Source organism: Zonotrichia leucophrys, chromosome 18, assembly GCF_028769735.1.
Source record: "Zonotrichia leucophrys gambelii isolate GWCS_2022_RI chromosome 18, RI_Zleu_2.0, whole genome shotgun sequence".
NCBI classification, from domain to species: domain Eukaryota; kingdom Metazoa; phylum Chordata; class Aves; order Passeriformes; family Passerellidae; genus Zonotrichia; species Zonotrichia leucophrys.
This window is the reverse complement of record NC_088187.1, coordinates 5879331-5896192: the sequence shown is the minus strand read 5'-3', so window position 1 is coordinate 5896192 and position 16862 is coordinate 5879331. Positions and strand designations below refer to the sequence as shown.

The 16862-nt window shown below is 45.0% G+C and overlaps 1 protein-coding gene across 4 annotated transcripts in view; it reads right to left on the bottom strand.

The window, feature by feature from the left end:
- MAP2K4 (mitogen-activated protein kinase kinase 4) overlaps positions 1-16862 on the bottom strand; it is a 65682-nt gene that overhangs the window by 35466 nt on the left and 13354 nt on the right. For all 4 annotated transcript variants that reach the window (XM_064728420.1, XM_064728422.1, XM_064728419.1 and 1 more), the window contains exon 2: positions 5928-6030. In XM_064728420.1, the coding sequence (XP_064584490.1) occupies positions 5928-6030 (103 nt within the window). The remainder of the gene's footprint in view (positions 1-5927; positions 6031-16862) is intronic.

Genomic DNA, 16862 nt, shown 5'->3' with positions numbered 1-16862 from the left:
AAGAGCTGATGTCAACTCTGAAACTCCTCAACCTACATTCCCTGCTTTGAAACAAGCCACCAGGATGAAGGGGAGGCAACACAGCTCACCAAAAGCCAGGCATGAGAAGGAAAGCCCATAGGAAACTCCTACTCAAGGGGACATCCCCAGCTTTGCTCTTCTGTCCAGACACTCTGTGTCCCAGCAGGCCACACTGATGGAGGTTTCATGTTCAATGAAGTCAAGTTGAGTTTGAAAATGAACATTTCCAGCTCCTTGCTCTACCTTTGTCATCCCCACTGACCCAGAATACCTCACCCCCATCCACACCACTCAACTCAGTAGGAAAAAATCTGGTAGTCAACTCAAAACCACTGCTCTTGAGTGACTTACCCCAGACACCACCTTAATGTCCCTGGAAAAGTGAGGACAACACTTAAAAATACCTTTACAGTTAACCCAGCTCTGCCACTACCCCAATCCCACGTTCTTTTGCCCAACATGCCATGGAAAACAGCCCTGAGGAGGCAGCCCAAGCATCAACCATTGCACCTTGAATTAGGAACTGCAGGAGGTTCATGCCTTGGTGTGTGAGACATCTGTGTCCCAGCTCAGTGGCCAAGGATGGCTGTGTTGCCACGAGGGCCCGCAGGGACGGGCACAGAAGCCTCCAGCCTCTCCCACCTTGGATAACCCAATGTCTCTGCCACCACAGCTCCTCTGTCACTCCAGTTCCCAGCTGCTGTCCCTGTCTGGGCAGGACAGGCCAGGTCTCAGTGTTTGGAAGGTGACCTGGTACCATCCCCATCCTCTCACCCATCACTGCTCTTCCCACCATGGAGGGGACAGGCCAGCCCCAGCCCTGGGTGGGGGTCCTGTTATGCATCACACTGAGAGGGTTGAGCTGCAAGGTTCAAATTCTGCCCCCAAATGAGGAGCTCTGACCATGGCTGTGTGCACAAGAACCAGGACAGCAGCTCCCAACCATGCCCAGGTGGGACAGGTAGCACAGAGCTACCTGTGATCACAGACCAGAGATCCCTGATGAACTCTCTGCCTAACCTCTGCCTCTTCCAAAAGTCAGCATGTCCCATCCACAGGAGGGAGAATGCAGAGATTTGTGCAACAATTCATAATTGCACAGCTCAATCACTCAGCACCTGTGAAGCACCTGGAACCCATGGGAGTCAGGTCATTACATAACATCTGGATTTGATTTAGCCGCCCAAGGGTGGCTCACCAGTTTTCAGAAGTTCTGAGGAGCCCTGCAGTGTGGCAGGAAAGCAGGTGATCAACACCCTTGAAAAATTAATGTGAATTGGCTTAATGGAGATATACAAGGTGCAAATTTTGGTTCCAGACACAGAAGGACTAAAGTCAGAAGCAGAGTGCCGGGATATCAAACCCTTACAGAAAGAAGAGAACGGTCCTACCAGGGCACTGAAGCTCCAAGGGATGTGGAAGCTGCTGGAGAAGTTTAATTTGGAAGCTGCAGACAGCAAAAAGCTCCTTTGCAGAGAGGATTTGCACTTAAGAAATACTAAAAACTTAGAAAGTTTAAAAAAAAAGAATAAAGCAGACCTTAAAGCAGCACATTCGGTGAAAATCTCACACTAACTCTGGCAGCACCGTCTCTGAAGCAGTGACCTGCTCAAAGCCAGAGATACTCAAGTGTGTTACAGACCACATCATCTCTGTCTTGCAGAGATCACTGGCCAAATGAACTCCCAAACTCTTGGAAGGAAGAGGAAGGTTAAACACAAGACAAAATTCATCAATTTGCAAAAACTGCTCCTGAAAAAATTACAGAAGAAACATTGTTCCAGCACTGAACCCACAGTGATATTTATATGAGAAGGGAAAGCCTGGTTACCACAGGCTCCCTCAGTCACTGAGATGTCTCTGCTGAGGCTTTAGAGGGTGCATTTTATTTGTGCTGACTTGAAAATACAAGTGATTATATCCAGATTCTGCAACTTTCAGGAAACAGGACAGAATCAGTCACAGAAAAAAATTCAAATTCTTGGTACCTTTGACTCTGAATATTGCCTCCAAGGCTTCCAGGCAGCACTCCCTGCCACAGGAAGGTATCACACAGCAGAAAGGTAACAAAAATCAGTAATAATAAAGATGTGAGGTGACAATTACAGAAATGAGGAAGAGACAGAGAAATATTTACAGGAAAATTCACATGAGTAGTAGGAAGCATGCCAGTTTAGAATATTCCCCTTTGGGGTTTTTTTCAAAAATGGTAGGAACTCTCTCAGGTTACTTCCTAAAAAAGTCCACCAGCTGCAGGCTATGCAGCTACAGAGCCTGACCCCACATGCCAGAAGGGTATGGGAAAGCCTAAGAGGAGATTAAAAGAGCAACAGACACCTCAGAGAGGCTTTGGAACAGCCAGAAAAAACCTCTCCAGGAATAACAGTCCCTGAACAGAAAAAAAGGAAGCAGCACAGTCTGATGTGCAACTGGACCTCCACTGGCTTTTGAAGAATCCAGCAGAACATCCAACACACTCCTGGGGCAGCTCTCTGGGAAGTGTGTGACTCTCCCAGGTATCACAAGGAGAAGCTCCATGCAGGACAGCTCTGGAAAGCTTAAATCCCAATAAATCCAGGAAGACACTCACAAGCTATAGGGAGACTGTGGAGTTCAACTGGACACCAGGCACTTCAAACATCAGATTTGTACAGTAAGAGAGATGAGTTCATTCTGTCACCTTTCCAGGTGAACTGCAATGCTCTGGTAATCAGGTTCTCAAGAGGTGGCAACTCTGAGAGTCAAGAGACTTCCCAGCCAGCAGACAGAACACTCAGAAAGCAGCATGCTGCCAACCACGTGCCAAACAACATCCTCTGTGCTTGCCCATTTCCTGGCAGATCAATCTAAATCCTCAACATCCAGGTACCACTGCACAAGAATACAAAGCTTTCCAGACAACCAAAAATCTCATCTACAGCCAAATGGTTTCCATCTTGGTTTCAAGTGCAATGGGCAGCACAGCCCAGTCAGAAATCCTGTCATGCACAGTCACAATCACACCTCACATCACTCCTAGTAGTGTGATCTGAATTTCCTTTTAGCAAAGGCAACCAGCTCTGTAAAGCTTCCACATAGATAACGGACTAATCTAATTTTGTTTGTGACCTAAATCCTACTTGGACACAGGACAGATGAGGTAAAAGGTGGGATGCTTTCCAGTTGGTATAATGGGTTGGAATTTGAAGAGCTCGCCCTAACCATGGCTTGTGTCCTCCAGCCTCTGCAAGGTCTGCTGCAGGGAAAACAAAGTTAGCAGCTGTTAATCTGGCCTAAGTGACAAAGTCAGCCTGAACAACTCACAGGAGCTGTGGGCTAACCTGGCAGATCTCCACAGCCTCAACTGCTCCCCAGCCTGCACAGCATGGTGATCACACAGCCTCACTGCCTGACCAGCCATCAGCCACCAGTACAACTCTCACCTCTTCTCTAGGCTCCATCCTTCCATCAGTACAACTCTTACCTGTTCTCTAGACTCCATCCTTCCACCAGTACAACTCTCACCTCTTTTCTAGACTGCATCCTTTCAAGTATGAATTATACTCCCCAACTTCTGTCTGTAACTGAGGCTCTATTCTGCCTTATCCTGTACAGGTCACATGTAAAATTATGTTTACAACTGTGCTGGATGCCCTACAGACAGGCAGGACACACATCTTGCCTAGATGAAAATCTCTTTGCAATTCTCAAGAAGATTTGGTGGCAGCAGTTCCAGCTGAACCAAACAAGACACAAACACACCTCCTCCATCACGTGCAGTCACAGAACCAGAATGGACCTTCCTTCCAAACCCCTGCCTTGCTCTCTGCTGCTCAACACACCATCCCAGGCAGAAGCAACAGGATACCCCTGGATTGGTGGATCCAAACCACAGAACTCCAAATTTCATGTGAGAAATGAAACCTCTCTGTATCTTCAGATCCACCCATCTGCAGCAGGACAATCCCCAGCAGTGTGGAGCCAGTGCTCATTTCAGGAGGACACCCAGGCTGAGAAGTGTCTTGGTGAACACAAACACACTTCATCAGGAACTCGTCTGGGAGAGGAGGTCTGAAACATCCAGCTCAAATCCAAAGTCTAGGAAAGGTTTCTAGCCTACTGAGGAAAAGTCATTGCAGCATCTCAGGGAAGAAGGCAGGAGACAGAGATACATCAGCTGCCAAACAAACACTGGACAGAAGCGTGATGATGAGAAGATGTCAACACTGCTTTTGAGGAACAGCATCTGCTAAGGCCACACAGAGGAAACGAGGACAATTTGCTGCACCCAAGCTCAGCCAGCCTCACCACAGAGAAAGCAACCAAGCCAACAGCATCCATCTCTTCCAAACAGAAATGGCCATTACAGCCTGCAGCCTCCCAGGAAAGCTTTAGCACAGACACATCACCATCAATTGTGGCACTTGAACAGCTAACACATCCAACCCAGAACCCTGCAAGCCTCAGACCATTAACCAGCCCAGGATCCAATCCCTGCCAACAACTGCAGCTCCCACAGAGAAAGAGCAGCACCTGTCTTGCACAGTGTTGACAATCACTTGCACAAACATGAAATTTAAGATGTCACAGACTAACAACGAAAGCTCTTCTGTACTAGACAGGAGCCACTGTGACTTCCAGTGAATCTGAGACAGAAATCCACACAGATAAGCACAGAAAATTCAAATCCCTATAGATGGCTGATGGTGGGGACTCACTAGCTGAGACTAAGTCCTTTATTCAATGAACTAACAAGGTCAGAGAGACGAAAGAGCCCCAGAAGGGGTTTTGCAGAAAATCTTAACAAGAGTTTGATGATGTGTTGAGACAGAAAAACTAAGTCTCTAAATGTGAACTCTATAACCAATAAAAATACTCTATTTCAGAAAGGAGAGAGAAGGAAAGAAGAGAACTTGCTGGACAGGTCACTCAAGATCTTAAGAATAATCTAAAGTACTCTATAAAACTTCTCTATATTGTAATTACCATCAGTAACTCATCAGAAACATGTTGCTGACTTGATAAAAGCTTGTTTGAAAATTCCCAAAGCTCCCAGGAACAGAGCCCAGCAGGTACGTCCTGGGGAAGCAGAACGCCCTGAGCTCCAGGAGAGAGGCAGTGCCATGCAGAGCCAAGCAGGAGCAGCCTGTGACAGGGACACTCAGAGAGCCCAGGCAGCAGGGAGGCTGCAGCTGCAGATTCTGAGACCTGACACTGACAAAACCCCTGAGACCTTCGACAAGAAAAATGTGGGACATGTTTTACATGCTTGCTGCATCTGCCACAAGGACTGGCTGCAGAGCAGCACTGTCCAGCTAGATTGGTGGATCTGAGGATACAAAGCTGATCTTTTTGGTGCTGATGTACCCTGGTATTTATTAGAGTCAGGAACAGCTCTGTGCCACACTTGCTGTCAGACTTTGGACAGGGATGTCCTGGGGCTAAACTGGCTAGAAAATTCACTGAGACCTAATCTCTGCGTAACTGCCCTAACATCTCCCTGCTGCTAAAATGATAATCCTCAACCTTTGCCTGTTTTAGTGCTGAAAACAATTCTATCACAGTTATGAGTTTCACAAGTAACACAGAAACAAGAAATTCTAACAAAATATAATAAGCTGAATAAAGATACAGGAAAACAACAGTGAATCAGTCTAGACATTAATTATAGGTGTATCTAGCATTATCAGCTACAATACTCAATTCAATCAATTCTGGAAAGCATTAACTCCAGTGTAAACCAAGAAGATCCCAATTTAACCTTCTTTTTAATTCTGGGAAAAAATATTTTACAGTGACTCAAAACTGAGAGATTTAAACAAACTGACAAATAACTAGACTAATCAAATTGCATTTAACTAACACTGGGTGTTGGCTAATTAATTTCAAAGTTGTTCCACTAGTTGTGCCATTGGCTTTATACTCACATGTGTGGATTTTGGAAAGGAACTCCAGAAGTATTTAGAGTAAATCTTGCTGTGGACTTGAAAGGTGGATTTGCAAAATTTAACTTCAGCGCTTTGCGTTTACCTGGGAGACAATGAACATAAAGTGAACTTTTTGTCAGCACAAAATATTGAGAGCATCTGGAAATAAGCAGGAACAAAATGACATCTTGTAAGAAAAGGATTTTACATTTTACAACATTAGCAAATCACAGCTTGTGTTAGGACACAGGGGTGGTGACAGAGTCAGTTCTCATACCAAGGTGTTCCCCAGCTCATTCCAAGGCAGTTGCCAAAGCAAAGCATCCGCAGCCCCTCCTGGGACAGCTGGAGCACCTGGATCACCTGCCAGGGCTCCAGCAACCACCGCCTCCATGCCCAGGGCTGAGCATCCTCCATGTACACCCACGGGGCACAGAGGCCCGACCTGCCAAACACAGCCTGGGGGATGGCTCTGAGGAGGGACAGGGCACCTTGGGATGTCCTTTATATGAGCTGCAAGCACAGGATGGCTGTTGGGGTTCAGGGATTTCTTCTATTATCCTTTGAGTCTGTTTTGTTCACACACCTAAAACCCCAGCCTCTGTTACATTGGGCAGTTACATTGTGTTGGAAGATTTTCCCTTTCTCACAGCAATGTTTATACAGCTCAGGAGGACATGGGACTTGACATGGCCCAGGATTAAAATTGACACAATTAACTACAAACCCTCATCACAAAATCTCTTCACAGCCTGCTCCTATTCTCATTATTTGTAAACTTTATGCACCAAGTTTCTTCCTGTTTTTACTCAGGCCACTTTGTAGCTCACTTAAATATTGGTCTATTGATTTCAACCTCAGTAGGTTTCTAAGGATAGTTTCAATTATGTCAATCCATCATCTGAAGCTGGATTTTCTACAAATTCAACAAATACAGAAGCTCAGGCTGCCCCTGGGAAGCAAACAGGATGATTTGTTTCTACTCAGCTGATGAACAAGGAATGTGACCGGGAAAAACGAACATCCTGAGAAATGCCAGGAATTTCCATCCAGCACAGATCACATGGAAATGTACTGTAAGTGAAACAACAGACTCAAATGAAGCAAAGCCTGAGGAGAGCCAAAGCAAACTGTGCTCCCCAGCAGCCTTCCACAGCTTCAGCTGTGCACTCCAAACCTTGAGTTTCATCCTGAAAAAGACTTTTGACTCCATGTTTCTATTCCTTGCCGACATATCCTTCTAACTGGAGGCAGAGGAGCCCCTTTAAGTGCAGTTTAGCTGTGATTTTGCTACACAGGTTCATTACAGACTACCCTGCCTCACTACAACAAAGAGGGGTGGGGGTTATGGTGCCTCTGGAATTCACTAATGCTCATCACCACCAGGGCTGTGTGACCAAAACTGCCTGAAAATGTGCTGCAGAAATATCCACCCTACATAAATTGTCTTTTAAAGGTTCTGCTAACTTAACACATAATTCTAATCATCAACCATTATAGCATCTACTTCTCTGAGAACTTTTACAGTAAAGAATATGGGAGAGAGAATGATTCAGAAGAAACCAAAACTAACTCTGAAATAAATAACTTTTTCACAGATTAGGGTAATCCTCAACACCAGAGCTGAAATTATGGAGTTTCTTGATTTATGGTCCTCTCAATTGTGACCACTGGGTTTGTTCAGTTGCATGTTAATGGTTATATGAAGTCCAGACCATCTTTGAAACCAGGATGGCCCAGATTTCAGCTGAGCAAAGGTGGTAGGTACTACCTTATGTTTTGAGGGAATCTAAACAGGACTCATCCTATGTAAGGCTGCTCTCCAAGAAGAAAAAAGACAGCGAAAGAGAGCTTTCTGGTTGTAAATAAGTTCATCTACCCATAAGGATAGCCATCTTTATTGCAAATCATCCCAGCTTTAAAGCGGTAATGGTGATGGTGTCCTCAAAACAATTTTTTAAAGGATGTCATCATTCCACCACCAGGCCTGTGTATGGAACTGAAGTCCAGGAGGGTTCCCAGATGCACAGCCCTTGGCATTCCATAGATCACAGCCAAAATGGACATTGGGAAAAGCACCTACACAACAACTCCAGAAAAATTTGAGCTCACAGCAGCCCTTGTTCCTTGCTGCACTGGTGAATGGGTGTGAGGCCAAGGACAGAATTATTTATGTGCTGCTATCCGTCACCAGATTTAATCCAAGCACTTGGCTCTGCAGTTAAGTTCTCATCACTGTGAGGCCCCTTCACCACCACCACAGCCAACCAGCCCTCACAAAACAAGAAACAGCTGTCTAGCAGGCCACATGCAGGCCAAAAGTTTTCCTCCAGAGTTACACTGTGTACTACTATTTTTACTTCACCTAGGACTTCTATGATTTACAGAATCACAAAATCATTAAGGTTGGAAAGAGCTCTAAGATCGCAGAGTCCAGCCATCACTTCAGCAGCACCTCGTTCATCATCAAACCATGGCCTCAAGCACCACATCCACATGTTTTTACACTTCCAGGGAGGGGACTCCACCACAACCCTGGGCAGCCCCTTCCAATGCCTGACAGCTGAAGAAATTATCCCTAATATCCAATCTAAACCTCTCCTGGCACACCTGAGGCCATTCCCTCTCCTCCTGTCCCTGTTCCCTGGAGCAGAGCCCAAGACCCCCGGCTGTCCCCTCCTGTCAGGAGTGGTGCAGAGCCACAAGGGCCTCCCTGAGCCTCCTGTTCTCCAGGCTGAGCCCCTTCCCAACTCCCTCAGCCACTCCTGGAGCTCCAGACCCTTCCCAGCTCCATTCCCTTCCCTGGGCATGCTCCAGCCCCTCAAAGTTTGTCTTGTCATGTTGGATTCAAGGTGCCCACAGAGACGGACTGGCACTCTCCTGGTCCTGCTGGACACACTGTGGCTGGTACAGGATGCCCTTGGCCATTTCTCCAAGCCTCTGAGTCACTTCCTGTTGGAGAAAGCAATTCCAACTCTTCCCAGAATTTCCTCACCACCATTCCTGCAAGCCACACCCCAAGAGCACTGCTTCCCATGTTCAGGTTACACAGAACAAAACGGACCCTTTTCAAGCAGCAAGATTTTCAAAACAGCAGTAGTTTAATGGATTTTTCCAAGGTTTCTATCCTCCAAGAGTACAAAATGATCCCTGTAAAAATATTTTCCACTCTGTTCAACTCTGCAGGATCAAGCTCTTGATTGAGCAAGGTCAAGGGAGCACAGGTCACAGTGTTCAGGTGAGTCCCAGTGCACAGGTAAATATTCTCTCTGGTCAGATGCTGAAGTCACTCTCTGCTTGTGGAGTGATGATACACCAGGAATCAAACCTGCACTCTCTCTCCTTGCTATAACCAGGAAAAAAAGAGATACAACCACAGAAACACAAGCTGTGACAGCAAACAGCAGGAAGGAAGTCAATGGATCTGCAATGAACTGCGCAATCTTTCTACCTCTCCCTTGTTGTACTGAAACACATCAACAAAAAGACAGAGGAAATGGGGAAAAATTGATTATTTACCTCTATTTGTAAATAGAACTCAATGCTTGAGGTAATTTTCTTAGTAGAAAACTATCACCTCTGATTTCTTCCAACTTAATTCCAAGCAAAGCTAGTGCAAACTCTAAGGTGAGACACGAAAAAAACCCCAAAAAACAACACAGATCTCTGCTCTTCCAACAGCTTTAAAAAACCAAACTGCTGTATCTTGTCTGCTAACAAAATGCCTGCTTTGATGTAGAGACAGCAAAGAACATTTACCTGCGTTCAGAGCTGCAGCCCTGCAGTTGCTGACATCCTGAAGGCTCCCAGGATTTCCAGCTGGTTATTCCTGCTGCTGTGAGCACAGCTCTGCCTGCCCACAGACCCTTCCAATCTACCATCTTGCACTTCTATTTCCTTCCTTCCCAGGCTTGTTCATGGATCTACTCCAACACCAGCACAACTCATTTGAGACTAAAGGAGGTTTCCAGTCTTACACTCAAGATAAACTATTTTTCAAGAAAATCTAGTCAAATTTTGCAACAAAACCTGAAGAACTTCAACATATCATGCAGTTCTATTTGAGGAGTCTGGATGAAAGAAGAGGCCTGGGGTTTGATTTATGAGTTTTAAGAGGTGCAACCACAGAAATTCACTTTAAAGGGTACAAATATTTTCAGTGCATCTGTTATGACATTTTTAGCCCTTCAATGAAATTGTCAATTTTGTATGATCTGTGAGTCAGCATTCAAATCTGAAATGATGATTTTGCCCTGGAGTAAGCTAAGTATGCTCATTTTTAGGAGTCACCTCATTAGAAAGAGGATTTAGCCATAATTCACCCACAGCCACAAGTGTGCTTCCAGCTAGGGACTACAAACACCCAAGCCTAGAGCAGCCAGGACTCTGGAAGGATTACCACTGTATTGAGCACACTCCATGGCAAAACAATCGTACTAGACAATATTTTAATGAGACATCTGCATGATTTGGGGCTGAAGGGCAGCTCACAGCTGCACCAGCAGACACCCACCCACCAATGCAGGATAAGGGCTACATCCAACAGCACTTCCAGCATCTATAAATACCTCCACCACAATGCCTGCTAAAGTAGGTTAAGCTTAGAGGGCAAGAAATTGCAATCGGATTAAGATTAGTTCCCTCAGACTGGAAACTCCCAGGAGCAAAACCTGAGAATGAAGTCTCTGCACTCTCCAAAACCCACTGGTAACCTTTAATATTATCCCTGATGCTTTAAATATTTAACTTTTAATATTACCCTGCATGGAAACACCATTTGTATAAAGAGGGTTAAAGCTCCCTGCCCAGAGGAGGGTGCAGCACTAGGATGAAACAGCAGCTTCCAGCCCAAGCTGTGGTTCAGGCAATTTCCAGCTGGAGAGCAGCACTTCACACATGGCTCAGAGCCACAGCCCAGCACCAAGCCTGGTGGAACACTGCTGCAGAGAACCTGCAGGGCTCGACTTTCCACACAGGAGGTGCTGCCACACCAGGAGTCTGTGTCTGCTCTCACAGCAGCACTTTGCTTCACCCAAAATATTCCAGCAAGCTGTGCCCAAAGCAGCCACAGCATAACCCTGCAGAGCTGAGCCTGTCATGGAGCAGCTGTCAGGAACAAAGGGTGACACTGCCCTGGGAAATTTATTGGCCAGCACCTGGAACCTCTCCTGGTGAACAACAATAATAAATTACGCAAAGGGCCATGCACGATACTTTTTCCAATATGAAACAGCACAGCTACAATTATAAAATATACCACAGGAAGAGGACTGGGGAGGGGGTTTGGTTGATTTTATTACTTTTCTTTTTAATTTTAGGAGCCTGTACTCAAACTAAAAGCAAGGGAAAAAATCTGCCCTTGAGGCCTTTGCTTAAGGTCAATGGAAAGGATTTAATTTATTTGGATAAAGCAACAAGCATGTTTCCGTCATCCCTCTACACAGATACCTTAGGCCAGCAAAGTGGTAACACTAATCACAGCCTGCATCCCACTGGGTCCAAAAAACACCTTGCACCCAGACTGAATCCTACAGTAACACAATCATTGAATAAGAAATCCTCCAGAGGCAGGGGAATAAGAATAGTTACATGTTGCCTGTCAGCAACTAGTTAAATAACTAGAAAGAGAAATAAAGATAAGCAGATAAAGTGTATGTGTGAAAATGTTCAAGCTGCACTAACATGTACAAATAAAATTTTGGAAACAACCTGTACTATAGTGAGGAGACCCATACTGGAATGGGCTTTTAACAGCTTCAGACTCTCCTGAGGAGGGACAATGCTCTGACCCCAGCACTGGGCTGCTTTTCCACTTAACCACTATTTCCACAAGAGATAATCCTTTACACAATGCAAGCATAGCAGATTTTCATGTCTGGATCCCAAATTTTCTAATATATAGAGTTTTGGGTTTTTTTTCCAAATACTACCAGCCTGACATCTATGCATAACTAAAAATACACCGAGCCACTTTTCCAAGTTTGGATCTGCTTCACATGAACTGGTCTCTTGCTTGTGAGTGCCCATGTGTGCTGCTCTGAACAACTGATCAGTATCTTCACAGCCTCAGAGAGGAACTGAGCCCTCCTGAAAACCTGGTCTCACCTGCAAGGTTCTTTCTGCACTGTTACACTGGGAAAGATTTTGATCTGGATCTTAAGAACACCTTGGAACACATGGTACCAATGGGCATTTTTGCTTAGTTCTGCTGAATTATAATGGAGGTGTGTGGAGTTGCTTAAGCAAGAAATTAAATTGCAAAACTAGAGAGTATATAAATCTTTTAAATATCTTTGAAAACACTTGGTTGGAGAACTTTTAGACACTAAATTCAAGGCATTTTTGTGCTAAGCTTTAGAAGTGGTATGTGTAGATAGATCTATCTGATCTATTTTTGTACTTCTCCAATCTGGATTTCAGAAAAAAAAGTTCTGATTCTAGGGCTAAGGGCTAGATCCAAAGACAAAGAGACTAAGAACAGCTGCAGTGGTCCATCTAGCACATCATCTTGCTCTCCATCACAACACAAGATATCAATGAAAAGAGTGATAAGCAAAGCCACAATATCCTTCCTTCAGCTATTCTTTCATCCTTCAACCACTTCCAGCCCAAGGTCCTCCTCAATCAGCCACAGCATCTCTGTATTTAATGACTGTGGCTGGGTTTCACTTCTCCAGTCCTATCCCATCCTCTTGTTGCTGAGTGTCAGACCCCATCATGCCAGGCTGGCAAGAGCTCACCCAGCTCAACCCAACACTTGACTGAAGCCCTCAGACTCTGAGTCAAGTTCAACAACACAAACCCAACCCAGCAGCTCAGCTATGAGAAGAGACAAAACCTGTCACCTGTACCTGGTGCTCTGTCACCCCCTGCTTTCTCTCCTGGTCACACAGGACCTGCCCTGACACTTGCATTTGGGACACAACCTGAGTTTGTTGAATTTACATCATTGTCCAGCACAGCAGCACAGATCTCTCCATGGCCACACAACAGGTCTGGGTGTTCCCACTGGATTCTTTGCCTCTCTGCAGGGGAGCAGATCCCCTGCAAGGATCCCCCACAAGGGATGTGCAGAACCCAGCCCCAGGGTTTGCCCAGCACATCTCCACTATGGCCAGGGTGCTCTGCTGCCATTCACAGCTCTCCTCCCAGCACCTGAATTACTCTGCTTTCCAAGGAACTGGAGAGCGGAAAAACGAAGGAAAATTCGCATAGCAAGCAATAAAAAAAAATCAAAAAAGGGCAAAAAATCTAAAAAAGCTTACTTAAATGAACTTTGGTTCACTTTCATTACTTTGTTCAAACCTTTCCTCATGCTGAAATCCAGCAGAAACACCCATAGGCCAGTTATTTCTCAACACCAAAATAACTTAATGAACACTCAGAGGCTTTGTTAAACATCACACCACAGCTGTGTGAACACCAGCTTTTGGGCTGATGTTTTCCTTACAAAAAAAAAAAAAAATCTTGTGCACTCATAAAAATGTCTTGTGAAGCATTCAGTACAAATTAGCAATACCCTGTAGCAGGACAAGCACAAGGAAAGAACCCCTGATTCCCACTGCTGAGACATGTCAGGCATTGTGTAATGACTGATGCTTCCAACAGAATTTTCAGCTTTAACAGCTTGGCAGCATCAAACCCTCTTCAGAAAGATACACAGTGATGGCAGTCTTGCCCAACATTGTCATTCAAGTGACAGAAGACACAGAATGCCAGGAATGCTCTGCTGCTGTGCTGGAAGGAGTGAGGGCAGCAGGTACCAAAGCCTTGCAGGGCTCCACTGCAGGTTGGAGTCAATCAGGGATTTGGGAACAGGCTGCTGCCTTCAGGAGCTTGGCAGATTGACAGAGCTGCTCCAACAGCTGGCTGCTCCCAACAGTGCTGTGGGTATTTACTTAGGTGGCAGAAATCTTCACTTTCTTGCTAGTGAACATAATACTGAAGTGTGACAACAATGAAACTTCTTCCTGAAGGAAGAACTGCACAGAGGGACACAGCAGCTCTGACTCCAAACCAACAGCCAAGGGATTTGCAGCGAGACATTTCTGCAGCAATGAGCAACAGACTGGCTTTGGAACATCAGCTGATGCAGCTCTAGACAAACACCTTGCATCCTGTCAGTGAGGACAGAACAGATCTAAAAAGACAAATAATATTTTAAATAAAGACCTTAATACAGCCATTCCTGATGCAAGCAAACACTGCAGAAAGTGAAAGTAGAGAAATGAGAAGTTGCAATCACGTTACCTGCAGAGCAGGAAGCTGAGGGTTTTGTGGTTTTCCTTTTCTGTGTGGTTCCAGATGAGTAAAACCCCAGTGTTCCCAGCCAGGACAAACCCAAGCCTCTGCAGAGCTTGGCTCCAGCACATGGATCACAGTCAGGAGCTGAAACTGCTGTAGAGAGCTCTGCTCTCCTTCCACCACCCAGCTCAAAGGGTTCTGCTCCCGCTAAGGACACACAAACCCTTTATTCCACAGCAGGGGAACTCCTGCTGCCTTTTTATTGCTACAGTTTTTATAACTGAAAAAAGAGTGCTTCTTACACTTTGTGTTTATCTTGCAGCACTATTAACAAGCCCTGACCATAGGACTGGGATCTTGCTGTGAAATTTAATGAAATTACATTGGGAAAGGACCTTCACATCAAAGTCTGGGAAATAAATTTCAAACAGTTTTGAGGTTTGCAACCCTGATAGAAAAAAGAGAAGAGTCCCTGACCCTTTCATTTTTTTCATACAGACTTGTCAGCAAAACACAAATGGGAAGGAACTACCACTGGGAACAGCCCTTCCCACAGCCGGGGCAGAGCTGGGCACAGGCAGGAGCCCAACACACAGAAAATGAGAATGGCCTGGGCTGCTGCCTGGGCAAGGAATGCCATGGGACAGGAATCTGAGCCATGGGAAGCTCAGCTCTGCATCCTGCTGCTCTGCAGAGCTGCATCCCTGTGCACAGCAGAGGCTGCACGCTGAAAGCTGCTCTTTAGGCCAGCAGCAAGTCAGTTCCATTGCATATTTCCCCCCTCATTTCACCATTTATTAACACCCTGACTGCTTACTGTCAGGATCTCCCAAATCTAGGTTAGCAGAACACCAACACACCTCTGCCTCACCTGACAGCACAGTTTTGCTGAATTATTCACTAAGGCAAAGCTGCCATCCTGAACTGAGACTTGCTGCTGTTTTCCCATTAAAGGGCTGCAGAGCACTGGGGATCAAATCCTGCCACTTCTCAATGGCTTACAAGAGAAATTCAGACACATTCCTTTCATTCACAACAAGCAGAGGATGTGCAAAGCATCTCTCTCCAGTAAAACCCTTTGATCTTCCAGCACAGAGAACAGCAACTGCCTTTTCCTTCTCAGCACAAATAACCCCCACCTTCCAATTAAAGATGCTCTTCTTGAGGAAAAGAGGTGGAGGCACAGCAGAATCCATCAGTTAACAGGTCTGTGCCAGGTCCAGGCCAGACCCCTCCTGCCCTCTGTAAGTGCCACCAGTTTCTTCATCAACAATTACTAAGCACTGACTGAGTACTTGAAAAAATAAATTAACACCCAATTCCTGCCACAGAGCTCTAGCTTGCAAAAGAGGTTTGAAATTTCAGCTTCAAACATCAAGTTTCCTAAATATCTGTATATCCTGAGCTAATAGAAAGCTATTAAAAATAAATAGATGCTTTCCAACCCTGTCCTAGGGGAGTCATTCTGACACATGGGCTCACTCTGGGCTGGAACTCTGAAGCATAGCTCCTTCTCAGCTCTTCCATGACAGAAAAACACCAGTCTGTGAAAAGTAATGGACAACAAAAGATTTTCTATATACAGCATCTCAGAAGAATGTCTCTGAACAGCAATCACAAGATCTACTGAGAAAAAATATACTGTTTAAAAAGCATTAACAATTATCTCTTCAGATATTAGAATTGCTGCAACATATTTGCTTAGGGAGTAAAAACAAAAAAAAACTTTATGTAAATTGAAAGAAATGCAAAGGCACAAGATTTCTACAATTCAGATTTACATTTAAAAAAAGAAACAACTAAAAAGTGAAATAAACAGTGCTACCCTTATGTCCCAGGCAAAGCAGAAGGCAAAGATCTACCTCAACAATTGGTGACCTTTTAAGAAATCTTAATTAATTTTTGCTACACCAGCAATGTGAGAAACAGTTGCTCTCTCAGAAGCAGAATGGAATATCTGGTTAGTTGCAAGAAAAAGCAAATTCTCAGTACCAATATTGATAAAAAAGCAAGGATAATGCTAAAAAAAGGCATAGCTTTCTCTCTTTGTGCTTTGGCACAGAAGCTTCTTTGAAAGCCTAAAGTAAAAGACCATTTCTCATCCATTCACTCAAAGGAGAGCACCAGCATTAAGAATCTCCTTTTATCTTTTAACATTTACTCTAAAAATCATTTCAAAAATTGATTTTTTTGATCAAACTTTAGGCTGCACTGCTTTGAATATACAGAGCAGTCCCATCATCAGGACCCAGGGAACAAACACTGGCATCTGGAAGGAAAGGAGTGGACCAGGATGCCATATGAAGCAACAAACTTTAAGCCTGAAGAGGTTGTTTTATTCCCACAAAGCTGAAAGTTTGCAGCAAATCTTTCCATATTAAACAATATTTTAAAACAGATGGTCCAGCTGGCAGTCATGCCCAGGCAGTTTCTCAGAGAAGCCCAAATCTCCAGCACTGCCACCACAGCAAATGACCAGACCTGGTGGAGCACAGCATTCCACACTTTCATCAAAGACACCTGCCCAGAGCAGGGAAGGATACATATGAGGAATTTTGAGAAATTCAGGTGCTGCCAACAACAGTTCACCTGTACAACAGCAACCTGGACAAGCAGCACTGCCTGCAGCCCCCTCTGCATCCCCACCAGCAGCCAAGCCAGACTCACAGAATGCCAAAACTGCGTGAGAAA